This window comes from Mobula hypostoma, chromosome 19 (genome assembly GCF_963921235.1).
Source record: "Mobula hypostoma chromosome 19, sMobHyp1.1, whole genome shotgun sequence".
NCBI lineage: Eukaryota > Metazoa > Chordata > Chondrichthyes > Myliobatiformes > Myliobatidae > Mobula > Mobula hypostoma.
In genome coordinates, this window is record NC_086115.1 from 34,055,381 (window position 1) to 34,075,551 (window position 20,171).

The window sequence follows — 20,171 nt, forward strand, 5'->3', positions numbered from 1 at the left end:
TATTATTATTATTATTGCTTTGAACTGCTGTAACTACGTTATAATTGTGTGCTTCTGTCAGTGTTAGTCTTTGGTTTGTCCTATTTTCTGTGATACCCCTCCGGAGAAAGATTCTATCATTTCTTAATGCATGCATGCTTTTCTAAATGACAATAAAAGAGGACTGAGTGTTCTCATAATCTACTCAAAATATAGAAAATTAAACAAAATAACCAGAAGGTAATAGTGTTATGTGCGTGTGTGGCTCCCAAACTGTCAAGCTTAGGAACAGTTCTTAAAGTTTTAAGATAGCAAACTAGAAAGGTCCAGTAATCCATGGAATAAGTGAGGGGAAGGATTGGTAAATCCACGTTAAAATGTAGAGAGGAGGTGATTACGAAGAATTCCACAGGTTCCACACTGGGAAAACGAAGTAACAGTCGCCAAAGATCTTATTCGTCGAGTTGTCCCAAAGTCCACGTAGAAATATCACAAGGTGACAGTCACAGAATATTCCTTAGCACAAGTGGTTATCACATAACATACCCAAAACCATATAAGGGTTAACAAAGGTGGTCGCCACAGGATACTCCAGCAAAATCCACGTATGGATCGTACGAAGTGACAGTCACACATCCAATGTGCAGTGGGTGCTGTTGATCAACCCAATTCTCTGGGCATGGGGAAGTATCAGACTTTATCCATTGTTGCAGCAAGCTCCTGCTGGCAGCTTACGGTCCAAAACTTAATCTCTCTCTCTCTCTCTCTCTCTCTCTCTCTCTCTCTCATTCTCCTCTGAAAGTCCCAGCGGTCTGTCGCAGCTTGTGATACTGACTTCGTAGTCCTGCCTCATCCAGGCGTTTCAAAGTGACACCCACGGTAAACTAAACCGTGGTCACGTAACAGTCCTCATAATGACCAAGCCTGTTAGAAATATAAGCGAAGGAAAAGGTCTTGATTCATGTGCTCTTTGAGACTTTGAAGTATTCAGATGTAAGTGATGAAGGGAATGTTTTTTTTTCCAAGGAGGAGTGAAACCTTTTCGGTTGACAAAGCAAAGTAAAAAAAAAATTGGTAACAAGGAGACCAGTTCAGTAGAAACATAAAATCCTCCCTCTACCTCTCCCATTAAGAAATAATTAATTTTAGAATTGTATCTGACCTATATGCATAGATTATAAAAGAAGCGTGGGCTTTCGTGATTACATACTGTAAGTGTGAACGATGAGTATTCTCTGCCCTCAGACCGGAATCACAATTGGTGCCAAGGACATCGAAGAGTCTCCAGGCCAGTCATCACAAATTGGAGGTCGGTAACGGGCAGAACGACATGAGGTTGATACTGTATTGATAATTCTGTACTGTTTTAAACTTGCTGTTTTGTTAATTCTTTGTATCACTCAGTGAAACAAACATGTGACTTGCTCTTTTATCAATTATTTTGCACTTAGACTAGGTGTTTTATAATTCTTTATGTTTCATTTTTCTGATCACTTAGTATACTCGAATAGAATACTTTGCAAGAACTTTTGAGTGTTCTTTCTTCTGCACTGATCCAAACCATCAAAACCTGCTTATCATTCCCTTGCACACCCATACTGATCACCACTTGGACACTGCCTGCCTTGATTAACGTTTAACTACGGGCCATTGTGAAATCATTCTGCACGCAAATATGACAGGAAAAATCAAAGTTCGAAAGTTTAAAGGTAGGATTTATTATCAGAGTGCATACATATCATCATATACCACTCTGAGACTCTTTCTCCTGTTGACGTGCTCAGCAAATCTACAGAATAGTAACTATAAAAAAGGATCAAAGAAAGAGCGAGAGCATCGAAGACAACAAAAAGTGTAAATGCAAAGATAAATAACGAAGGCAAGAAATAACAAGATAAAGAGTCCTTAAAATGAGATCATTGTTTGTGGGAACATCTCGATATATGAGTTTAGTTATCCTCTTTTTTTCAAGAGCCTGACGGTTGAGGGATAGTAACTGTTCTTGAACCTGCTGGTGCGAGTCCTGAGGCTCCTGCACCTTTTACCCGATGGCCGCAGCAAGAAAAGAGCATGGCCTGTGCAGTGAGATTCTTTGATGACGAATGCTGTTTTTTTATGACAGTGTTTCATGTAGACATGCTCTGTGGTGCTGAATCACCACAGACACAATATCTCTTTTATCAGAACTATTGGACAGAGTCACAATAGTTGTTAATGAGCAATGAGTAATATTCGGATTTATGATGAGTGTTTCCTGGCACTTGATTATAACTCCAGGTGAGCGAGTGATTTTGAAAGGACCAGTTCAGACCTGTAGGTACACTGCAGTGTGGGCGCAGTAGCAAGGTGTTCACCATGTTAAGGTAAGGGCTATTGATCCAGCATGCAGATAAACATAAACAAACACAATTAGAGAAATTAGGGACTTGCAAGAAGTCAAGTGAAACTATCAGCAGGAAAGGAAATCACCCATCCATTTGAATCTCACCTGTACTTTTCTTGAGACCCACCCATCCAGTTCAGTCAGTGACATAGTGAAGTGGTGTAGTTTGGCAGGATAATCAGAGGCAAGTGGTTTGTGAATGGAAGACATTGTACATTGGCCTATAATCGCATCGCAATGTGCCAGTTTGGTACAATAATTGGAGAAAAGTTTGATTCCTTTCCTACTTTTGCCTCTCCATTCTGTCTACCCGGTGAGTTACTGATATCAGTTTTTGGCATTAATACATAAGAACCTGAAGATCTCACTAAAGAATGGTGTAATCCTATTTTGTGGAGTAGACCAGACGTATCTTCCAGTGCAGTTCAGGAGAAACATCTTTAACTCTGTTCCATTCACATACAGTAAAGAGCAGGTCCTGGGGAGTGATGTAGAACAGAGAGCGTGAGGGGCAGGTAGATGGGAGAGGGGGAGGGGGCGCAGTGTGAAGAAGGCAAATGACACTCATGTCATGCCTTCAGTGATCAGAACAATGAGCACAGATTCTTGGCAGCATTTTACAGCTGTACAAGCCTTTGCTACGGCCACATATGCAGCACTGCAAACAGTTCTGGTCACTGCTTCAGGAAATATGTCAGTGAACTGAAAAAGGTGCAAAAGAAAGATTGATGATGGTGTTACGGGGACTGGAAGGTGTGAGTTACATGGGGAAGCTGGCTGGGTTTGGGCTTATCTCCCTTGAGCATAGGACGCCAAAGGATGAATTAATAGAGATTCAGAACATCATGAGGGGCATAGATAAAATAAATGGTCACAGTCTTTTGCCCAGATAGAGGCTACAGGTTTAAAGTAAGAGGTGAAAGATTTGAAAGTGACCTCAGGAGAATCTTTTCCAACTCCACTGGCAGCTCATTTCATATACTTACCACCCTCTCCATGAAAATGTTGTCCTCACGTACCTTTTAAAGTTTTTGCCTGCCAATCAATGACCCATAGGCTGGACTTGTTTTCCCCAAGGAAAAGACTGTACTGTGCACCTGATCAATGCTTCTCCTTATTTTAAACATCTCTATATAGTTGCCCCTCATTCTCCGATGTTGCAAGGAATATAGTTCGAGCCTGCCCTCCTTTTCCTGTAACCTGGGCTTTCTAGTGCTGGCCACATCCATGTGAATCTTTTAGCACTCTTTCCAGTTGAACCACATCATTCCTATGACAGGATGACCAAAACTGTACACAGTACTCCAAATGCGGCTTCACCAACGGCAGGTACTACTGCAAAACAATGTTCCAAATCCTATATACGGTGCCCTGAATGATGAAGAGCAGTGTGCTTTTACACCAGACTGTCTACCTGTGAGACCGCTTCCAATGAACTAGGACTTCCTCTTTCATTACACACCCTAGTGCACCACCATTCATAGTAGCAGTCCTATGTGACTTAAACCACCTCCTACTTATCTGTACTGAAATCCGTTTACCACTTCTCAGCCCACTTCCCGAACTGATCAACACCCCCCAGTAATCTGTCATAACCTTTTTCACTGTCAATGACACCTCCTAATTTTCTGTCGTCCACAAACCTTGTGTACTTAAACCCAAAACATTTATATAAGTAACAAATAACGAGGGTCCCTGTGACATATTGGTTGTCACTTGCCTCCGTTCTGTGAGGCAATCTTCAACCACCACCCTCTATTTCCTACCACTTAGCAAAATTTAAGTCAACCCTCCATGGCACCTAACCTTCCAGACCAGTATATCATGTGGCACCTTGTTGAAGGCCTCACTAAAGTCCGAATATACAACATCCATTGTCCCACCCTCATTCGTCTTTTTTGGTTATCTCCTCAAAAAATTCTAAAATTTTCATCAAACATGACTTTTGACACTCAAAGCCATGCTGACTCTGAATCAGATTCTGTCTATTCAACGCTGGCAAATCTCATCCTTCAGATTTCTCCATTATCTACCTGACTACTGATGTCAGGCTGGTCAGCCCGCAGTTTCCTGTCTTTTCCTTAATATTCTTCTTAAACAACAAAACAACATTAGCCAAAACAACATTCCAATCTTTGAGAACTTCACCGGTGGCTAAAAATGAAGCAATATCTCCACACGGGCTTACTCAATTTCTTCTTTAGCCTCCGACAAAGTCCGAGGATGCACTTGATGAGGCCCTGAATATGTATCCACCTTAATGTGGTGTAGTTCCTCCATGGTAATTTAAATTTCCTCCAAATCATTGATACTTATTTCCAACCATGATTTCCTCCTCAGTAAATACAGAGGAAAAACATTCATTAAAAATCAATTAACCTTCCACCCCGCCACCCTTCAACATCTCCTGCAGCTCAAGACAGAGGCAGCCCTGCTAATGGATGGGCACAGCTTAAACATCATCTGGAAATTTGCCAAAGGCCCAACTATTGTCAGAAGTTCAGATGAAGACGAAGAAGCGTTTAGGAGTGAGATAGATCAGCTGGTTGAGTGGTGTCACAACCACAACATTGCACTCAACGTTAGTAAGACAAAGGAATTGATTGTGGACTTCAAGAAGGGAAATTCGGTGGAACACACGCCAGTTCTCATCGAGGGATCACCAGTGGAAAGAGTAAGCAGTTTCCATTTCCTGGGTGTGAACATCGCTGAAGATTTATCCTGCGCCCAGCATATTGATATAATTATGAAAATGGCACGTCAGCAGCTGTATTTCATGAGGGGTTTGAGGGGATTTAGTACGTCACCAAGGTAACAAATTTCAATAGATGTCCCATGGAGAGCATTCTAACTGGTAGCACCACCATCTGGTATGGAGGGGACACTGCACAGTATCAGAAAATGCTGTGGATGGTTACAAACTCATACAATTCCATCATGGACATGAACCTCGCTAGCATTGAACCCATCTTCAAAAAGTGATATCTCAAAAAGGCAGCATCCATCATGCAGGACACCCATCACCCAAGAATGCTCTCTTCTTATTATAACCATCAGCGGGAAATACAAGAGCCTGAAGACAAATACTCACCATTTTAGTGACAGATTCTTTCTCTCTGCCATCAGATTTCTGAAAGAACACTGAACTAATCCATAAACTCTACCTCACTACTTTTTGCATTCTGATTCTTGCTTTAAAGAATTGGTACCACTGTCAGCCAGCAGGGGTCATAATAAATTCGGATTTCAAAATATGAATCAGGTTCATTATCATTGGCATATCTTGTAAAATATGCTATTTTGCAGCAGCAGTATATTGAAATAAACAATAAAGACTATAAATTACAACAAGAAATGTATATATACACAGACACACACACACAGACACCAAAGGGGTGATTGATATATTCGTGGCCTAAGGTAGAAGTAGTCAATTTTAGAAAACCCAGCACATTTATTTTTCAACATAGTCCCCTCCTACATTTACACACTTAGTCCAGCGGTCGTGGAGCATACGGATCCCTTCTTTGTAGAAGTCGGCATCTTGGACCTCCAGCAATTGGTCCACAGCAGGGGTGATTGATAAGGTTGTGGCCTAAGATGGAAGGAGATGAGTTATACAGCTCTTGTTACATGAACGTGTAGTTCAACTCTTTGAGTGATTACGCAGACAGTTTGAAGTTAATAACTCAGCTCCGTCTACCTTAGGCCACAAACTTATCAATCACCCCTGCTGTCGACCACTTCTGGAGGTCCAAGACGCCGACTTCTACAAAGAAGGGATCCGTATGCTCCACGACCGCTGGACTAAGTGTGTAAATGTAGGAAAAATAAATGTGCTAGGTTTTCTAAAATTGACTCCTCCTAACTTAGGCCACGAACATATCAATCACCCCTTGTATTTCTAATTAGATAAGTAGGAGAAAAAGAAAAAGATATAGGCTGAGGTCGTGTGCATGGGTTCATTGTCCATTCAGAAATCTGATGCAGGTGGGGAAGAAGCTGTTCCTAAAATGTTGAATGTGTGTCCTCAGGCCCCTGTACCTCTTCGTTGATAATAGGGTAATCAGGGCCCTTAACAATGGATGCCCCCTTTTTAAGGCATCGCCTTTTCTAAACGTCCTTAACGTTGGGGAGGCTTGTGCCCATGATTGGGGCTGTCTGAGCTTACAACTTTCTGCAGCTTTTCCGAATGTGACGCAGTGGCCCCTCCATACCTGACAGTGATACAACCAGTTCAAATGCTTTCCACTGTACACCTCTAGAAGCTGGGGACATAGCAAATCTCCTCAAACTGCAAATGAGATATAGCCACCTCTGTGCCTTCTTTGTAATTGTATCAGTACGTTGGGCCCAGGATAGACCTTCAGAGATGTTGACACCCAGGAACTTGCAACTGCTCACCCTCCCTATGATTGATTCCTCAATGAGGACTGATGTGTGTTCCCTCAAATTCCCTGTCCTGAAATCCACAACCAATTCTTTGGTGTTACTGGCATTGAGTGCATGGTTGTTGTTGTAGCACCACTCAACCAGCTGATCTATCTCACTCCTGTATGCCTACTTGCCACCATCAAAACTCTGTCAACAATAGTTGTGTCATGGGCAAATTTATAGATGCCATTTGAGCTCTGCCTAGCTACATATTTGTGGGTGTAGGAAGAGTAGAGCAGTAGGCTAAACATGCATCTTTGAGATGCACCAGTGTCAGCGAGGTGGAGATGTTCTGTCTGCTCTGCACTGACTGTGGTCTCCCAAGAAGGAAGTCGAGGATCCAGTTGCAAAGGGAGGTATAGCGACCAAGGTTTTGTAGCTTGTTGATTAGTACTCAATTTATGATGGCGTTGAATGCTGAGCTGTAATCAATAAACAGCAGCCTGAAGTACATATTGCTATTGTCAAGGTGCCCCAAGGCCAAGTAGAGAGCCAGTGAGATTGCATCTGCTGTAGACTTATTGTTGCAAGGGGAAAATTGCAGTGGATCCAGGTCCTTCCTTAGGACGGAGCTGGTTATGGCCATGACCAACCTCTCAAAGCACTTCATCACAATAGACAGTGCAAATGGGCAAAAGTCAATGAAATCACTCATCCTGCTCTTCTTGGGCACTGTATGATTGTCACACTTTTGAAGCAGATAGGAACTTCTGACTGCAATAATGAGAGTGTGAAAAAGTCGATGAGCACTCTTGCCATTTGGTTGGCACAGATTTTCAGTACTCTACCAGGTACACCATCATGCCTGATGCCTTGTGAGGTTTTACCCTCATAAGAAATGTCCTGATGTCGGCCTCCATAGAAACATAGAAACATAGAAAATAGGTGCAAGAGTAAGCCATTTGGCCCTTTGAGCCTGCACCGCCATTCAGTATGATCATGGCTGATCATCCAACTCAGAACCCTGTACCAGCCTTCCCTCCATACCCCCTGATCCCTTTAGCTACAAGGGCCATATCTAACACCCTCTTAAATGTAGCCAATGAACTGGCCTCAACTGTTTCCTGTGGCAGAGAATTCCACAGACTCACCATTCTCTGTGTGAAGAAGATTTTCCTAATCTCGGTCCTAAAAGGCTTCCCCTTTATCCTCAAACTGTGACCCCTCATTATGGACTTCCCCAACATCGGGAACAATCTTCCTGCATCTAGCCTGTCCAATCCCTTTAGGATTTTATACGTTTCAATCAGATCCCCCCTCAATCTTCTAAATTCCAACGAGTATAAGCCTAGTTCATCCAGTCTTTCATCATATGAAAGTCCTGCCATCCCAGGAATCAATCTAGTGAACCTTCTTTGTACTCCCTCTATGGCAAGGATGTCTTTCCTCAGATTAGCTTACCAAAACCGCACACAATACTGCAGGTGTGGTCTCACCAAGGCCTTGTACAACTGCAGTAGTACCTCCCTGCTCCTGTACTCGAATCCTCTTGCTATAAATGCCAGCATACCATTCGCCTTTTTCACCGCCTGCTGTACCTGCATGCCAACTTTCAATGACTGGTGTATAATGACACCCAGGTCTCATTGCACCTTCCCTTTTCCTAATCGGCCACCATTTATATAATAATCTGTTCTCCTGTTTTTGCCACCAAAGTGGATAACTTCACATTTATCCACATTAAATTGCATCTGCCATGAATTTGCCAACTCACCTAACCTATCCAAGTCACCCTGCATCCTCTTAGCATCCTCCGCACAGCTAACACTGCCGCCCAGCTTCGTGTCATCCGCAAACTTGGAGATGCTGCATTTAATTCCCTCATCCAAGTCATTAATATATATTGTAAACAACTGGGGTCCCAGCACTGAGCCTTGCGGTACCCCACTAGTCACTGCCTGCCATTCTGAAAAGGTCCCATTTATTCCCACTCTTTGCTTCCTGTCTGCCAACCAATTTTCTATCCACATCAATACCTTACCCCCAATACCGTGTGCTTTAAGTTTGCACACTAATCTCCTGTGTGGGACCTTGTCAAAAGCCTTTTGAAAATCCAAATATATCACATCCACTGGTTCTCCCCTACTCTACTAGTTACATCCTCAAAAAATTCTATGAGATTCGTCACACATGATTTTCCTTTCTCAAATCCATGCTGACTTTGTCCGATCATTTCACCGCTTTCCAAATGCGCTGTTATCACATCTTTGATAACTGACTCTAGCAGTTTCCCCACCACCGATGTTAGGCTAACCGGTCTATTATTCCCCGGTTTCTCTCTCCCTCCTTTTTTAAAAAGTGGGGTTACATTAGCACCCTCCAATCCTCAGGAATTAGTCCAGAATCTAAAGAGTTTTGAAAAAGTATCACCAATGCATCCACTACTTCTTGGGCTACTTCCTTAAGCACTCTGGGATGCAGACCATCTGGCCCTGGGGATTTATCTGCCTTTAATCCCTTCAATTTACCTAACACCACTTCCCTACTAACATGTATTTCCCTTAGTTCCTCCACCTCACTGGACCCTCTGTCCCCTACTATTTCTGGAAGATTATTTATGTCCTCCTTAGTGAAGACAGAACCAAAGTAATTATTCAATTGGTCTGCCATGTCCTTGCTCCCAATAATCAATTCACCTGTTTCTGTCTGTAGGGGACCTACATTTGTCTTTACCAGTCTTTTCCTTTTTACATATCTATAAAAGCTTTTACAGTCAGTTTTTATGTTCCTTGCCAGTTTTCTCTCATAATCTTTTTTCCCCTTTCTAATTAAGCCCTTTGTCCTCCTCTGCTGAACTCTGAATTTCTCACAGTCCTCAGGTGAGCCACTTTTTCTGGCTAATTTGTATGCTTCTTCTTTGGAATTGATATTATCTCTAATTTCTCTTGTCAGCCATGGGTGCACTACCTTCCTTGATTTATTCTTTTGCCAAACTGGGATGAACAATTGTTGTAGTTCATCCATGCAACCTTTAAATGCTTGCCATTGCATATCCACCGTCAACCCTTTAAGAGTCATTTGCCAGTCTATCTCAGCTAATTCACGTCTCATACCTTCAAAGTTACCCTTCTTTAAGTTCAGAACCTTTGTTTCTGAATTAACTATATCACTCTCCATCTTAATGAAGAATTCCACCATATTATGGTCACTCTTACCCAAGGGGCCTCTCACGACAAGATTGCTAATTAACCCTTCCTCATTGCTCAATACCCAGTCTAGAATAGCCTGCTCTCTAGTCGGTTCCTCGACATGTTGGTTCAAAAAACCATCCCGCATACATTCCAAGAAATCCTCTTCCTCAGCACCCTTACCAATTTGGTTCACCCAATCTACATGTAGATTGAAGTTACCCATTATAACTGCTGTTCCTTTATTGCACACATTTCTAATTTCCTGTTTAATACCATCCCCAACCTCACTACTACTGTTAGGTGGCCTGTACACAACTCCCACCAGCGTTTTCTGCCCCTTAGTGTTATGCAGCTCTTCCTATATCGATTCCACATCCTCCCGGCTTATGTCCTTCCTTTCTATTGTGTTAATCTCCTCTCTAACCAGCAACGCCACCCCACCTCCTTTTCTTTCATGTCTATCCCTCCTGAATATTGAATATCCCTGAATGTTGAGCTCCCATCCTTGGTCACCCTGGAGCCATGTCTCTGTGATCCCAACTATATCATATTCATTAATAACAATCTGCACTTTTAATTCATCCACCTTGTTACGAATGCTCCTTGCATTGACACACAAAGCCTTCAGGCGCGCTTTTACGACTCTCTTAGCCCTTATACAATTATGTTGAAAAGTGGCCCTTTTTAATGCTTGCCCTGGATTTGTCAGCCTGCCACTTTTACTTTTCACCTTACTACTTTTTGCTTCTACCCTCATTTTACACTCCTCTGTCTCTCTGCACTGGTTCCCATCCCCCTGTTGTGGACTAAGCTCCTCTCGCCTTGGCTCTTTAATTTGATTCCCACCCCCCCAACCATTCTAGTTTAATGTCACCTCAGTAGCCCTCACTAATCTCCCTGCCAGGATATTGGTCCCCCTAGGATTCAAGTGTAACCCGTCCTTTTTGTACAGCTCACGCCTGCACCAAAAGAGGTCCCAATGATCCAAAAACTTGAATCCCTGCCCCCTGCTCCAATCCCTCAGCCACACATTTATCCTCCACCTCATTGCATTCCATGACAGAGGTTACAGGGTTACCAAGGGAGCATAAAAGATGTTGCGCTCATCTGGAATTTCAACAGCACAGCAATTCACAATGTTAGGTTACACTTTGTAGCAGGTACTGTCTTCAAACCCTGTCAGAACTGATGTGCATCCATTTCTGTTTCTAACTTTAATGGTAATTTTTGTTTCACTCTTAAATAGCCTTCCATAGGTCATAAGTAGATTTTTTGCATAGTTCTGGATCACTGGTCTTGATTGCCACATATTTAGCCCTCAGCAGACTATGAATCCCCTGGTTCATACACAGTATTTGAATTAGATATGTTCTCAAAGGCACACACTCATCCACAGAGGGGAAGTTGGTAACAAGTGTGGTATTTTCATTCCTGAATATTGTCCAGTCCACTGACTCAAAGCAGTCCTGTAAATAACTGTGCCTTTATTGACCATACTTTCTTGGTCTTCACCACTGGTGCTGCGGTCTTTAGTCTCTGCCTATATGCTGGGTGTAGAAGGATAGCCAGATGATTGGACTTTCCAAAGTGTGGGGATGTAAAAGCCGTCTTGATGGTAATATAACATTGGTCAAGTTTTGTTGGCTCCTCCACATCCATAGGTAATATGTTGGTTGTATTTGTTCTGAGACCTCTTCAAGCTGGCCTGGCTGAAATCCCCAACAATGACAGGGAAGGCACCAGGGTGTGCTGCTTTGTGACTGCTGATCATGATGCTTAGGTCCTCCAGTTCCTGCCCGATGTTGGCCAGAGGTGGAATGTACACCGCTACCAGGGTGATATAGGAATATTCCCTCGGCAGATAAAATGAACAACACTTGACAGCTAGATGTTCCAGGTTTGTGTGGGGAAGGCGGGAACAGAATAGTCATGTATATATACCACAATGAGTTAATCATAAAGCATACACCCCCTCCTCTACTTTTAAAAGACTCAACCGACATATCTTTACAGAGAACAATGAAGCCATCTGGCTGCAGCAATGCTTTCAAAATGGCGGTTGTGAAACATGTTTACATGAAGCAAAGTATACAGCACTCACCAATGTCCCTCTGATCCCATTCTGAAGTCTTCAATTTTACTTTCCAGAGATTGAACATTTGCCAGCAGGATGGCCAGGAGTGGGAGATTATAGGCCTCTACATTTCAATCTTAACTGTGGGCGAGCAGGCCTTCCCCACTTCTATTTTCATAAAGAGGAACTGCACTCACAACCTGAGTCTGACAAATGGAGTCCATTGATTTTGAGGATTGATATATTTTTCAACACGTCTTAAAATGATGTTGCTTACTGAAGTAGCCATGGCTGTGACTGGAGAATTCAGCTGTATTTATCCGAAATGGGAATATTTGATGATTCCCGTTGGAGCAGCACATAAAGAGTCACCACTTATCAGCACCATTTTAGTACCTGTTACTGCCTGACCCAATTTCCCATTTTTTTCTGTGAGGTGGTCATTGTTAGATATGCACTGGTTCAGCAGGCCAGCAAGAAATAAACAGAATATTTCTAGATACAACTACTGGCAATATGCAAAACTATTTTTGAAGTTAGATGAATATGCACATCTTGCAGAATCTCAGGGCAACTCTTTTCCAAGAAAAATGAGGTTGGAAAGACAAAGAAGCTACAAACTGTGTGCCCAATTGAAAAAGGAAGAAATGAAATATGACCACAACATGCTTGATTGCAGCATTAAGCTCTCACACCCAGACTTAGCAAAATTATTGCATAATTTTGTTGCCTTTCTTTGTTACAAGCAGCATGTATAATGAGATTGAATTGAAATTGATCAGTGTTGTGGGAGATACTGTATACAGTTTTGGTAGTAACCCGGTGATCTGCTGTGCCTGAAGAAACTTGGTGTTAAGATTTTGCGGGAACCATTGGATTTGTGAGGAATCACTTTCACTAAAAACTGAGCAGAATCATGCAGATGTGTAAATTGATCACACTGAACAAAGCAGGGGGCAGAATTGTGGAAATTAGTGCAAGTTTATTCCTGCTAACCTGCTGAGTTCCTCCAGCATTTTGTGTGTATGCCAAACATGTAGTTTTAAAGTACAGGCTCACGTGAGATAGGTTCGTGTGCAGAATGAGTCAAGTTATGATTCAGGTTTATTGTTCTTTTTGTGTATGCATGCCTATGATTAAGAAATACTACAAATGTTAGCTGTCTAGCAGCAGCACAGTGGATTACAAATATGATAAAACATTAATTAACATAATCTTAAAATAACATGTTATTTATAATTTACATGATAAGATAAACATAAACATAGAAGATAAATAATCAATGGATTTAGAGGCAGTTGTTATCAGGGCTGAATCTCCATCTTTGTAAAAAGTCCTGAAAATGCAATCAGAGGAATTGGAAAATAAAATATTCAAGAATTACAGGTGAATTTTTTGTGTTGTGTGTCCTTGCGTGCATAGGGACCAGGTGCAGCTCACGCTGCCACGAAGCAAACACAAAGTCACTTTAAAATGTAAACAATGATGTCATATTCTGCCCGATTAGTTTACAAGTTAATGGTGTGATCATTAACTTCTCTAATTTCCAGTAGACTGCTCCCTCGCTGTCCCTTTTTTCTGTCCTGATCTACCCAGTTCCTCCGACTCACACAAACTAAACCCCCTTCATCCTGATTCTTTCCCAACCCAGACCCACTCCATCTGCCCATTTCCCACATATTCCTTCCTCGAAATCCCTCCTGCCACAGATCTAAATTGCACTTCCCCGTTCCTCGCCTGATTCCACTTTCTCCTCCTATCAGACTGAATTTCAAGTTCAAGTTTATTTTTATGTTGTTGGCATGCTGTACATGCACACAGTATGGATGCCATGAAGTCAAGCTTTTTGCAGCAGCAAGGTACATGAAATCCATGATGAACAGACTTAACATAAACTTAGCTTAATATAAAATATACGTAACGTACACATCCTCCTCCTCTTCTTCTTCAATTAAATCTTCAATAATTTAGAGCTCCACTGGGAAGTTAGTTATCTCGATTTCCACACTCTCAGAACATGCTACCTTTAAAAATGGGCTTCCAAATCTTTCAGCAACACAAACAACCAGAAGCATAGATAACAAAGAGTGAAGAAACTGCTGATCAAACCAGATCATCAGAACTTGAAGGGAGAGTTTCTTCTCCTCCTTGTTACCCAGCAATCCCAACCATCTGATCAACTCCAATCCACCATAAAGAAAGAGCAGTTTATCTGTTGGGGGAATTAGATGTCAAATCATCATTTTCCTCAATCCCCAAAAGAAAAGACCTTGTCTCTGTTTATATAGCATTGTCCTCAAATTCAGGATGTCCCAAATGCAGCCAGTTCTTTATTCTGATATGAAATCTGTAAGTTTGTCAGCTTTGCAAAGTAGCAAATGCAATACAGATTTTGCACTCGTCTGGTCCAGACTTTTACTGGCTGCTCTCATCTCAGTGTCACTTCCACTCTCTAAGTTTGGTGGTAAATCTCAGTTTCACATTCACTTCATTTCCGAGTTTTGTTCTTCCTGATTCTTAATCCTGTAGGTACTAACTTCTTCTGCTTGATTCCCAAACCTGAAGTCTCAAAATTCATAATGGAGCTCAATCCTCAATCTCTTTCTCAGATTGAGCTCCTTTTCACAGTTTCATTTGTCATTTACATCCAGTCTTGGTTGGGTATCATTGGTAAAAGTGAATACTGCACCATCCTCATGGAAATGGATCTGTCCAGCACTGGGGTTCAATAGGTTCAATAGCTACATTTAATGTCAGAGAAATGGATACAATATACACCTGAGAGTCTGTTGTGTCACTTTTTCCGAGCTCTGCACCCAGAGAGTCGGCCCCAGAAAGGCTCAGGTCTCTGGACTCACAGTACACATCCACTAACCCGCTGGTCCAGATGTTCCATGTTCTCCCGCGAGGTCTCAGTCAGGTGCACCAGCCTAGAATCAGCCTGTCTCCAGAGCCATGAAAACCCGGCACCCTGAAGGTGCACTAGTCTTCCAGGCCGTGTCCTTGGGATATCAAAAAAACGGCAGGTCTTGAGGTCCTGGGAGTGGGTCACATTCCCAGAAAGAACTGAAGTCAGAGTGTAACTCCAAGTCAGGGTCTTCAAAGGAGACTTGAAAAGGGAATAAAAGAGATATCAAAGATAGAAATAGAGCTGTTTCCAAAGATGCAAGTAAAGGAGTCGCCATTTAGCACCACCATAATTTCACTCCTCCCCTTCGAATCCACCATCGTGTTATGTAGAATTGTGGACCTGGTAAAGACCATAGACAATAAAACATAGGTGCAGAATTAGCCCATTTATCCCATTGAGTCCACTCCACCATTACATCATGGCTGATCCCGGATCAGATTTAACCCCATACACCTGTCCTCTCACCATATCCCTTGATGCCCCGACCAATCAGGAATCCATTCACCTCCGCTTTAAATATACCCGCAGACTTGGTCTCTACTGCAGTCTGTGGTAATGCATTCCACAGATCCTCCACTCTTTCTCTCCTTACTTCTGTTCTGAAAGGTCACCCCTCAATTTTGAGGCTGTGTCCTTTAGTTCTGGATATTCTCACCAGAGGAAACATCCTCTGCACATCCAACTTATCTAGACTTTTCAGTGAGATAGGTTTTGATGAGGTCCCCCTGCATTCTTCTAAATTCCAGTGAATACAGGCTCAAAGCTGCCAAACACTCCTCATATGTTAACTCCTTCATTCCTGGAATCACTCTTGTGAACCTCCTCTGGACTCTCTCCAATGACAATACATCTACATCTTTTCTGAGATATGGGATCCAAAACTGTTGACAATAGTCCAAGTGTGGCCTTACCAGTATCTTAGAAAGCTTTAGCATCATCTCCTTGCTTTTATATTCTATTCCCCTTGAAATAAATGCCAACATTGCATTTGCCTTCTTTACCACAGGCTCAACCTGTGAATTAACCTTCTGGGCGTCTTGCATGAGGACTTCTAAGTCCCTTTGCACCTCTGATGTTTGAATTTTCTCCCCATTTTGATAAGAATCTCCACTATTGTTCCTTTTACTAAAATGCATTATTATACATTTCCCAACACTGTATTCAATCTGCCACTTTTTTGCCCATTCTTCCAATTTGTCTAAGCCCTGTTGCAATCGCATTGCTTCCTCAGCACTACCTACTCAAACCCATCTTTGTATCATCCGCAACCTTTGCCACAAAGCCATCAATTCCACTATCTAAATCATTGACAAGCGATGTGAAAAGTAGAGGTCCTGATACTGACCCCTGAGGAACACCACTAGTCACTGGCAGCCAAACAGAAAAGGCCCCCTTTATTCCCACTCACTGCCTCCAGCCCATCAACCATTCCTCTATCCATGCCATTATATTTCCTGTGGTACCATAACATTTTATCTTGTTAAACAGCATCATGAGAAGCACCTTATCAAACGCCTTCTGAAAATACAAGTAAATGACATCCACTGCCTTTCCTTTGTCCACTATGCTTGTTACTTCCTCGAAGATTTGTCAGATTTGTCAGATTTGTCAGGCAAGATAGCCTTTACAGAAACTGTGCTGACTTTGACTTATTTTATCATTCGTCTCCAAGTACCCCAAAACCTTGGCTTTAATAATGGACTCCCAACACTTTCCCAACCACTGAGGTTGGGATAGCTGGCCTATAATTTCCTTCCTTTTGTCTTCCTCCCTTCTCGAGGAGTGGAGAGACACTTGCAATTTTCCAGTCCTCTGGGACTAAGCCAGAATCAAGTGACTCTTGAAAGATCATGACCAATGTATCTGTTATCTGTTCAGCAACCTCTTTCAGGAATGTGGGATGTAGTACATCTGGTCCAGTAAACTTAACCATCTTAAGACCTTTCAGATTTACTAGCACTTTTTCCTTTGTAATAGCAAAGGCACTTAATCCAACTCTCTGACACTCACAGACCGCTAGCATACAGCTATACCTTCCACAGTAAAAGACTGAAGCAAAATACTTAATAAATTCATTTGCCATTTCTTTGTCTCCCATTACTACCTCACCAGCATCATTTTCCAGTGGTCCAATATCAACTCTCAACTCCCTTTTATTCTTTATATAACTGAAAAAAAAATTAGTATTCTGCTTTATATGATCAGCTTGTTTGTCTACATATTTCATCATTTCCCTTCTTATAGCTTGTTTAATTGCCTTTTTCTGGGTTGTAAAAGCTTGCCAATTATTCAACTTCCCACTCACTTTTGCTACCTTATACACCCTTTCCTTGCCTTTTATGCAGTCTTTAACTTCCCTTGTCAGCCATGGCTGCCGAGCTCTGCTGTTTGAGAACCTCTTCTGTGGGACATATCTATCCTGAACTATTCCCAGAAACTTCAGCCACCTCTGTTCTGACGTTATCCCCACCAGTATCCCACTCCAATCCATCTGGGCAATCTCCTCTCTCATGCCTCTGTAAATCGCTTTATTCTATTGTAATGTTGATACATGTGACTTATGCTTCTCCCTCTCAAATTGCAGTATGAATTCAATCATTTGTGATGACTGCCTCCTAAGGGTTCCTTTATGTTAAGTTGACTAATAAGATCTGGGTTATTACAAAATGCCCAATCCTAAGATAACCTTTCCCCTTATAGGCTTAAGTACAAGTTGCTCTAAAAGCCACCTCATAAGCATTCAATAAACTCACTTTTTTGTGATTCAACACCAGCCTGATTTTCCCAATCCCTTTGCATACTGAAGTCCCCCATTACAATTGTGTCTTTACCCTTATTACATGCCTTTTCCAGCTCCCTTTGCAATCTCAACTCCACATGTTGGCTACTACTTGGAAGCTTATATATGATTCCCATTATGGCACTATTTTACCCTTGCAGTTTTTTAACCCTACCCACAAATATTTGACATTCTCTGACCCCATGTCATCTCTTTCTAAAGATGTAATTCCATCTCTTACCAACTGAGCCACGCTGCTGCCTATGCCTTCCTGCCTCTCCTTTCAATACAAAGTATATCCTCTGATGTTAAACTCCCAACTGTGGCCATCTTTCAGCCACGACTCAGTGATGCCCACAACGTCATACCGACCATTCTCTAAATACGCCACTGGTTTGTCCACCTGATTCCTAACGCTACGTACATTCAGATATATCACCACCAGTCCTGTATTCTTCATCCTTATGGATTTTGCCTCTGTGGTACAATTTAACTCTTTGCTCTGTCTGTAGTTGTACTGAATGATTGGCTTGTTCATCATTTACTGCTGCTCATCCTCAGCTCTGTCATACTGGTTCCCACCCCGCTGCCGTATTAGTTTAAACACTCCCTCCCAACAGCTCTAGCTCTAAATTGGAATGACTCTGAACAGAACAGGCAGCTCTGTACTAGATGTCCATGAGGTGCTGTGACTCATTATCAGCAGCAGGAATCTGCAATAGGCAGAGCAGACATTACACTAATGGATCAGACCTACTCAATCTTGTCATCAAAGGTGGAGGGTGATAAATCTACTAACAGGAGTGGGAATCTCCGAGAATTCCCAACCTCGCTGACAGCAGAGTTGGAATGGCAATGCTTAAAAAAGGGATAAAAAAATATTCACAGCCATGTCCAGCAAGAAGTGCCAAATCAGCGATCCATCTCAGCTTCCAGTTGGGACTCTCAGCACCATGGAATCTTGCCTCCAAGCAATTCAATTCATTCTATATCATGACAAGTGACAACTGAGTACAACGGACACAGCAAAAACCATGGGACCGGACAACATCCCTTTGAAGACCTGTTCCCTAGAATCAATTATGCCTCTATTCAAGCTATTACAGTTCAGGAACAATATGCAATGTGGAAAATTGCACAGATATATTGTGTTTTCCTAAACAGTCCATATCCTTGGGATCATTATTGCCTCGAATATTGTAGATTAGGACAGAGTGGGACAGAGTGGTACCCAGTGGTAAGTGACTCATCATCTGACACCCCAAAGCCATTCTGCCATTGCAGGGAACAAATAAGGGCCTTGATGAAATGACTTCCATTTGTCATTTGGGTGCAGCTAGAACACCTCTCAAGAAATTTGACTCTGAACAGCTTTAATCAGCTCTCTTTATTGGCACCAGATCACTGCACTAAACATTTACTTCCTCAATCTCACACTCTGTATATGCTCCCTTTCCCCTTTCATCACATCCTTCTTCTGATGTCAGCCCAGCCCTAATTTCAGAGACCACCCACTTCTTTATTGTCATTCAATCATACGCATGTATACAGCTAAATGAAACATTGTTCCTCTGGGGTCAAATTGCAAAACACAGTTCATATAGTCATGCAGACAACATATAGTTGTGATCCAGCACACAGAGTCACAAGATAATATTAGCGCAAGTCCTTGAGAGACATGGCCTGATGATTGAAAGGTTGGTGTAAGATACAAGGTGCATAATTATGTAAGACTGTATAATGTGAATAACACTATTATAGTTTTAAAAAACAATAAAAGATTCCTCCTTGGCTTTAGAGAAGAGCTCAGTGTCAGAGGAACCATGCTCCTGACTCCTGCCAGCTCCACTCCTTGTCTTCACTGTCCGGTGCATTAGAGCTGATGACCTCTCTGAAACATAGCTGTTTGAGAAGTTGGAGATTTGTGGATGAAATGGAAACATTGTAGAAGAGCTGCAGATTTAAATCCCGGATGTCTTATACTACTTGAAGTGCTCCCTGACAGTGACATATACAGTACGAGGGGATATTGGCCATTCGGACCAAAATGTCTGCTCTAACATTCCATCCGGGCGGATTTATTATTCCTCTCAACCCAGTTTCCTGCTTTCTCCCCATGTCATTCCATGCCCTTACTGATCAAGAACTTATCAACCACTACTTTAAATATAATCAATGTCTTGGCCTCCACTGCCATCTGATGCAATGAATTCCACAGACTCACCACCCTCTGGCTAACGAAATTCCTCCTTTCTCTGTTCTAATTGGATGACCCTCTACTCTGTAGCTGTGTCTGTCAGGGAGTATTCTAGAGTTATGTGAGTAAGGCAGATGTTAATTCAGGTGAGAACCAGTCTTCATTTCTTCATGTGAGTTGCAAACTGAAAGCAGTAAATTGACATTAAAAGCACCCTTTGCACCTTCTGTGGTGCATAGGCCGCCCATAAATGAAGCAAAATCGTTTCCAAGATACTGACTGT

General features: G+C 42.1%; 1 protein-coding gene across 1 annotated transcript in view; it reads left to right on the plus strand.

The window, feature by feature from the left end:
• The window catches only part of LOC134359128 (interferon-induced protein with tetratricopeptide repeats 1-like), a 43,548-nt gene that overhangs the window by 186 nt on the left and 23,191 nt on the right, over window positions 1-20,171 (plus strand). The window contains exon 2 of the mRNA XM_063072095.1: window positions 1,196-1,288. Coding sequence (XP_062928165.1) covers window positions 1,196-1,288 — 93 coding nt within the window. The remainder of the gene's footprint in view (window positions 1-1,195; window positions 1,289-20,171) is intronic.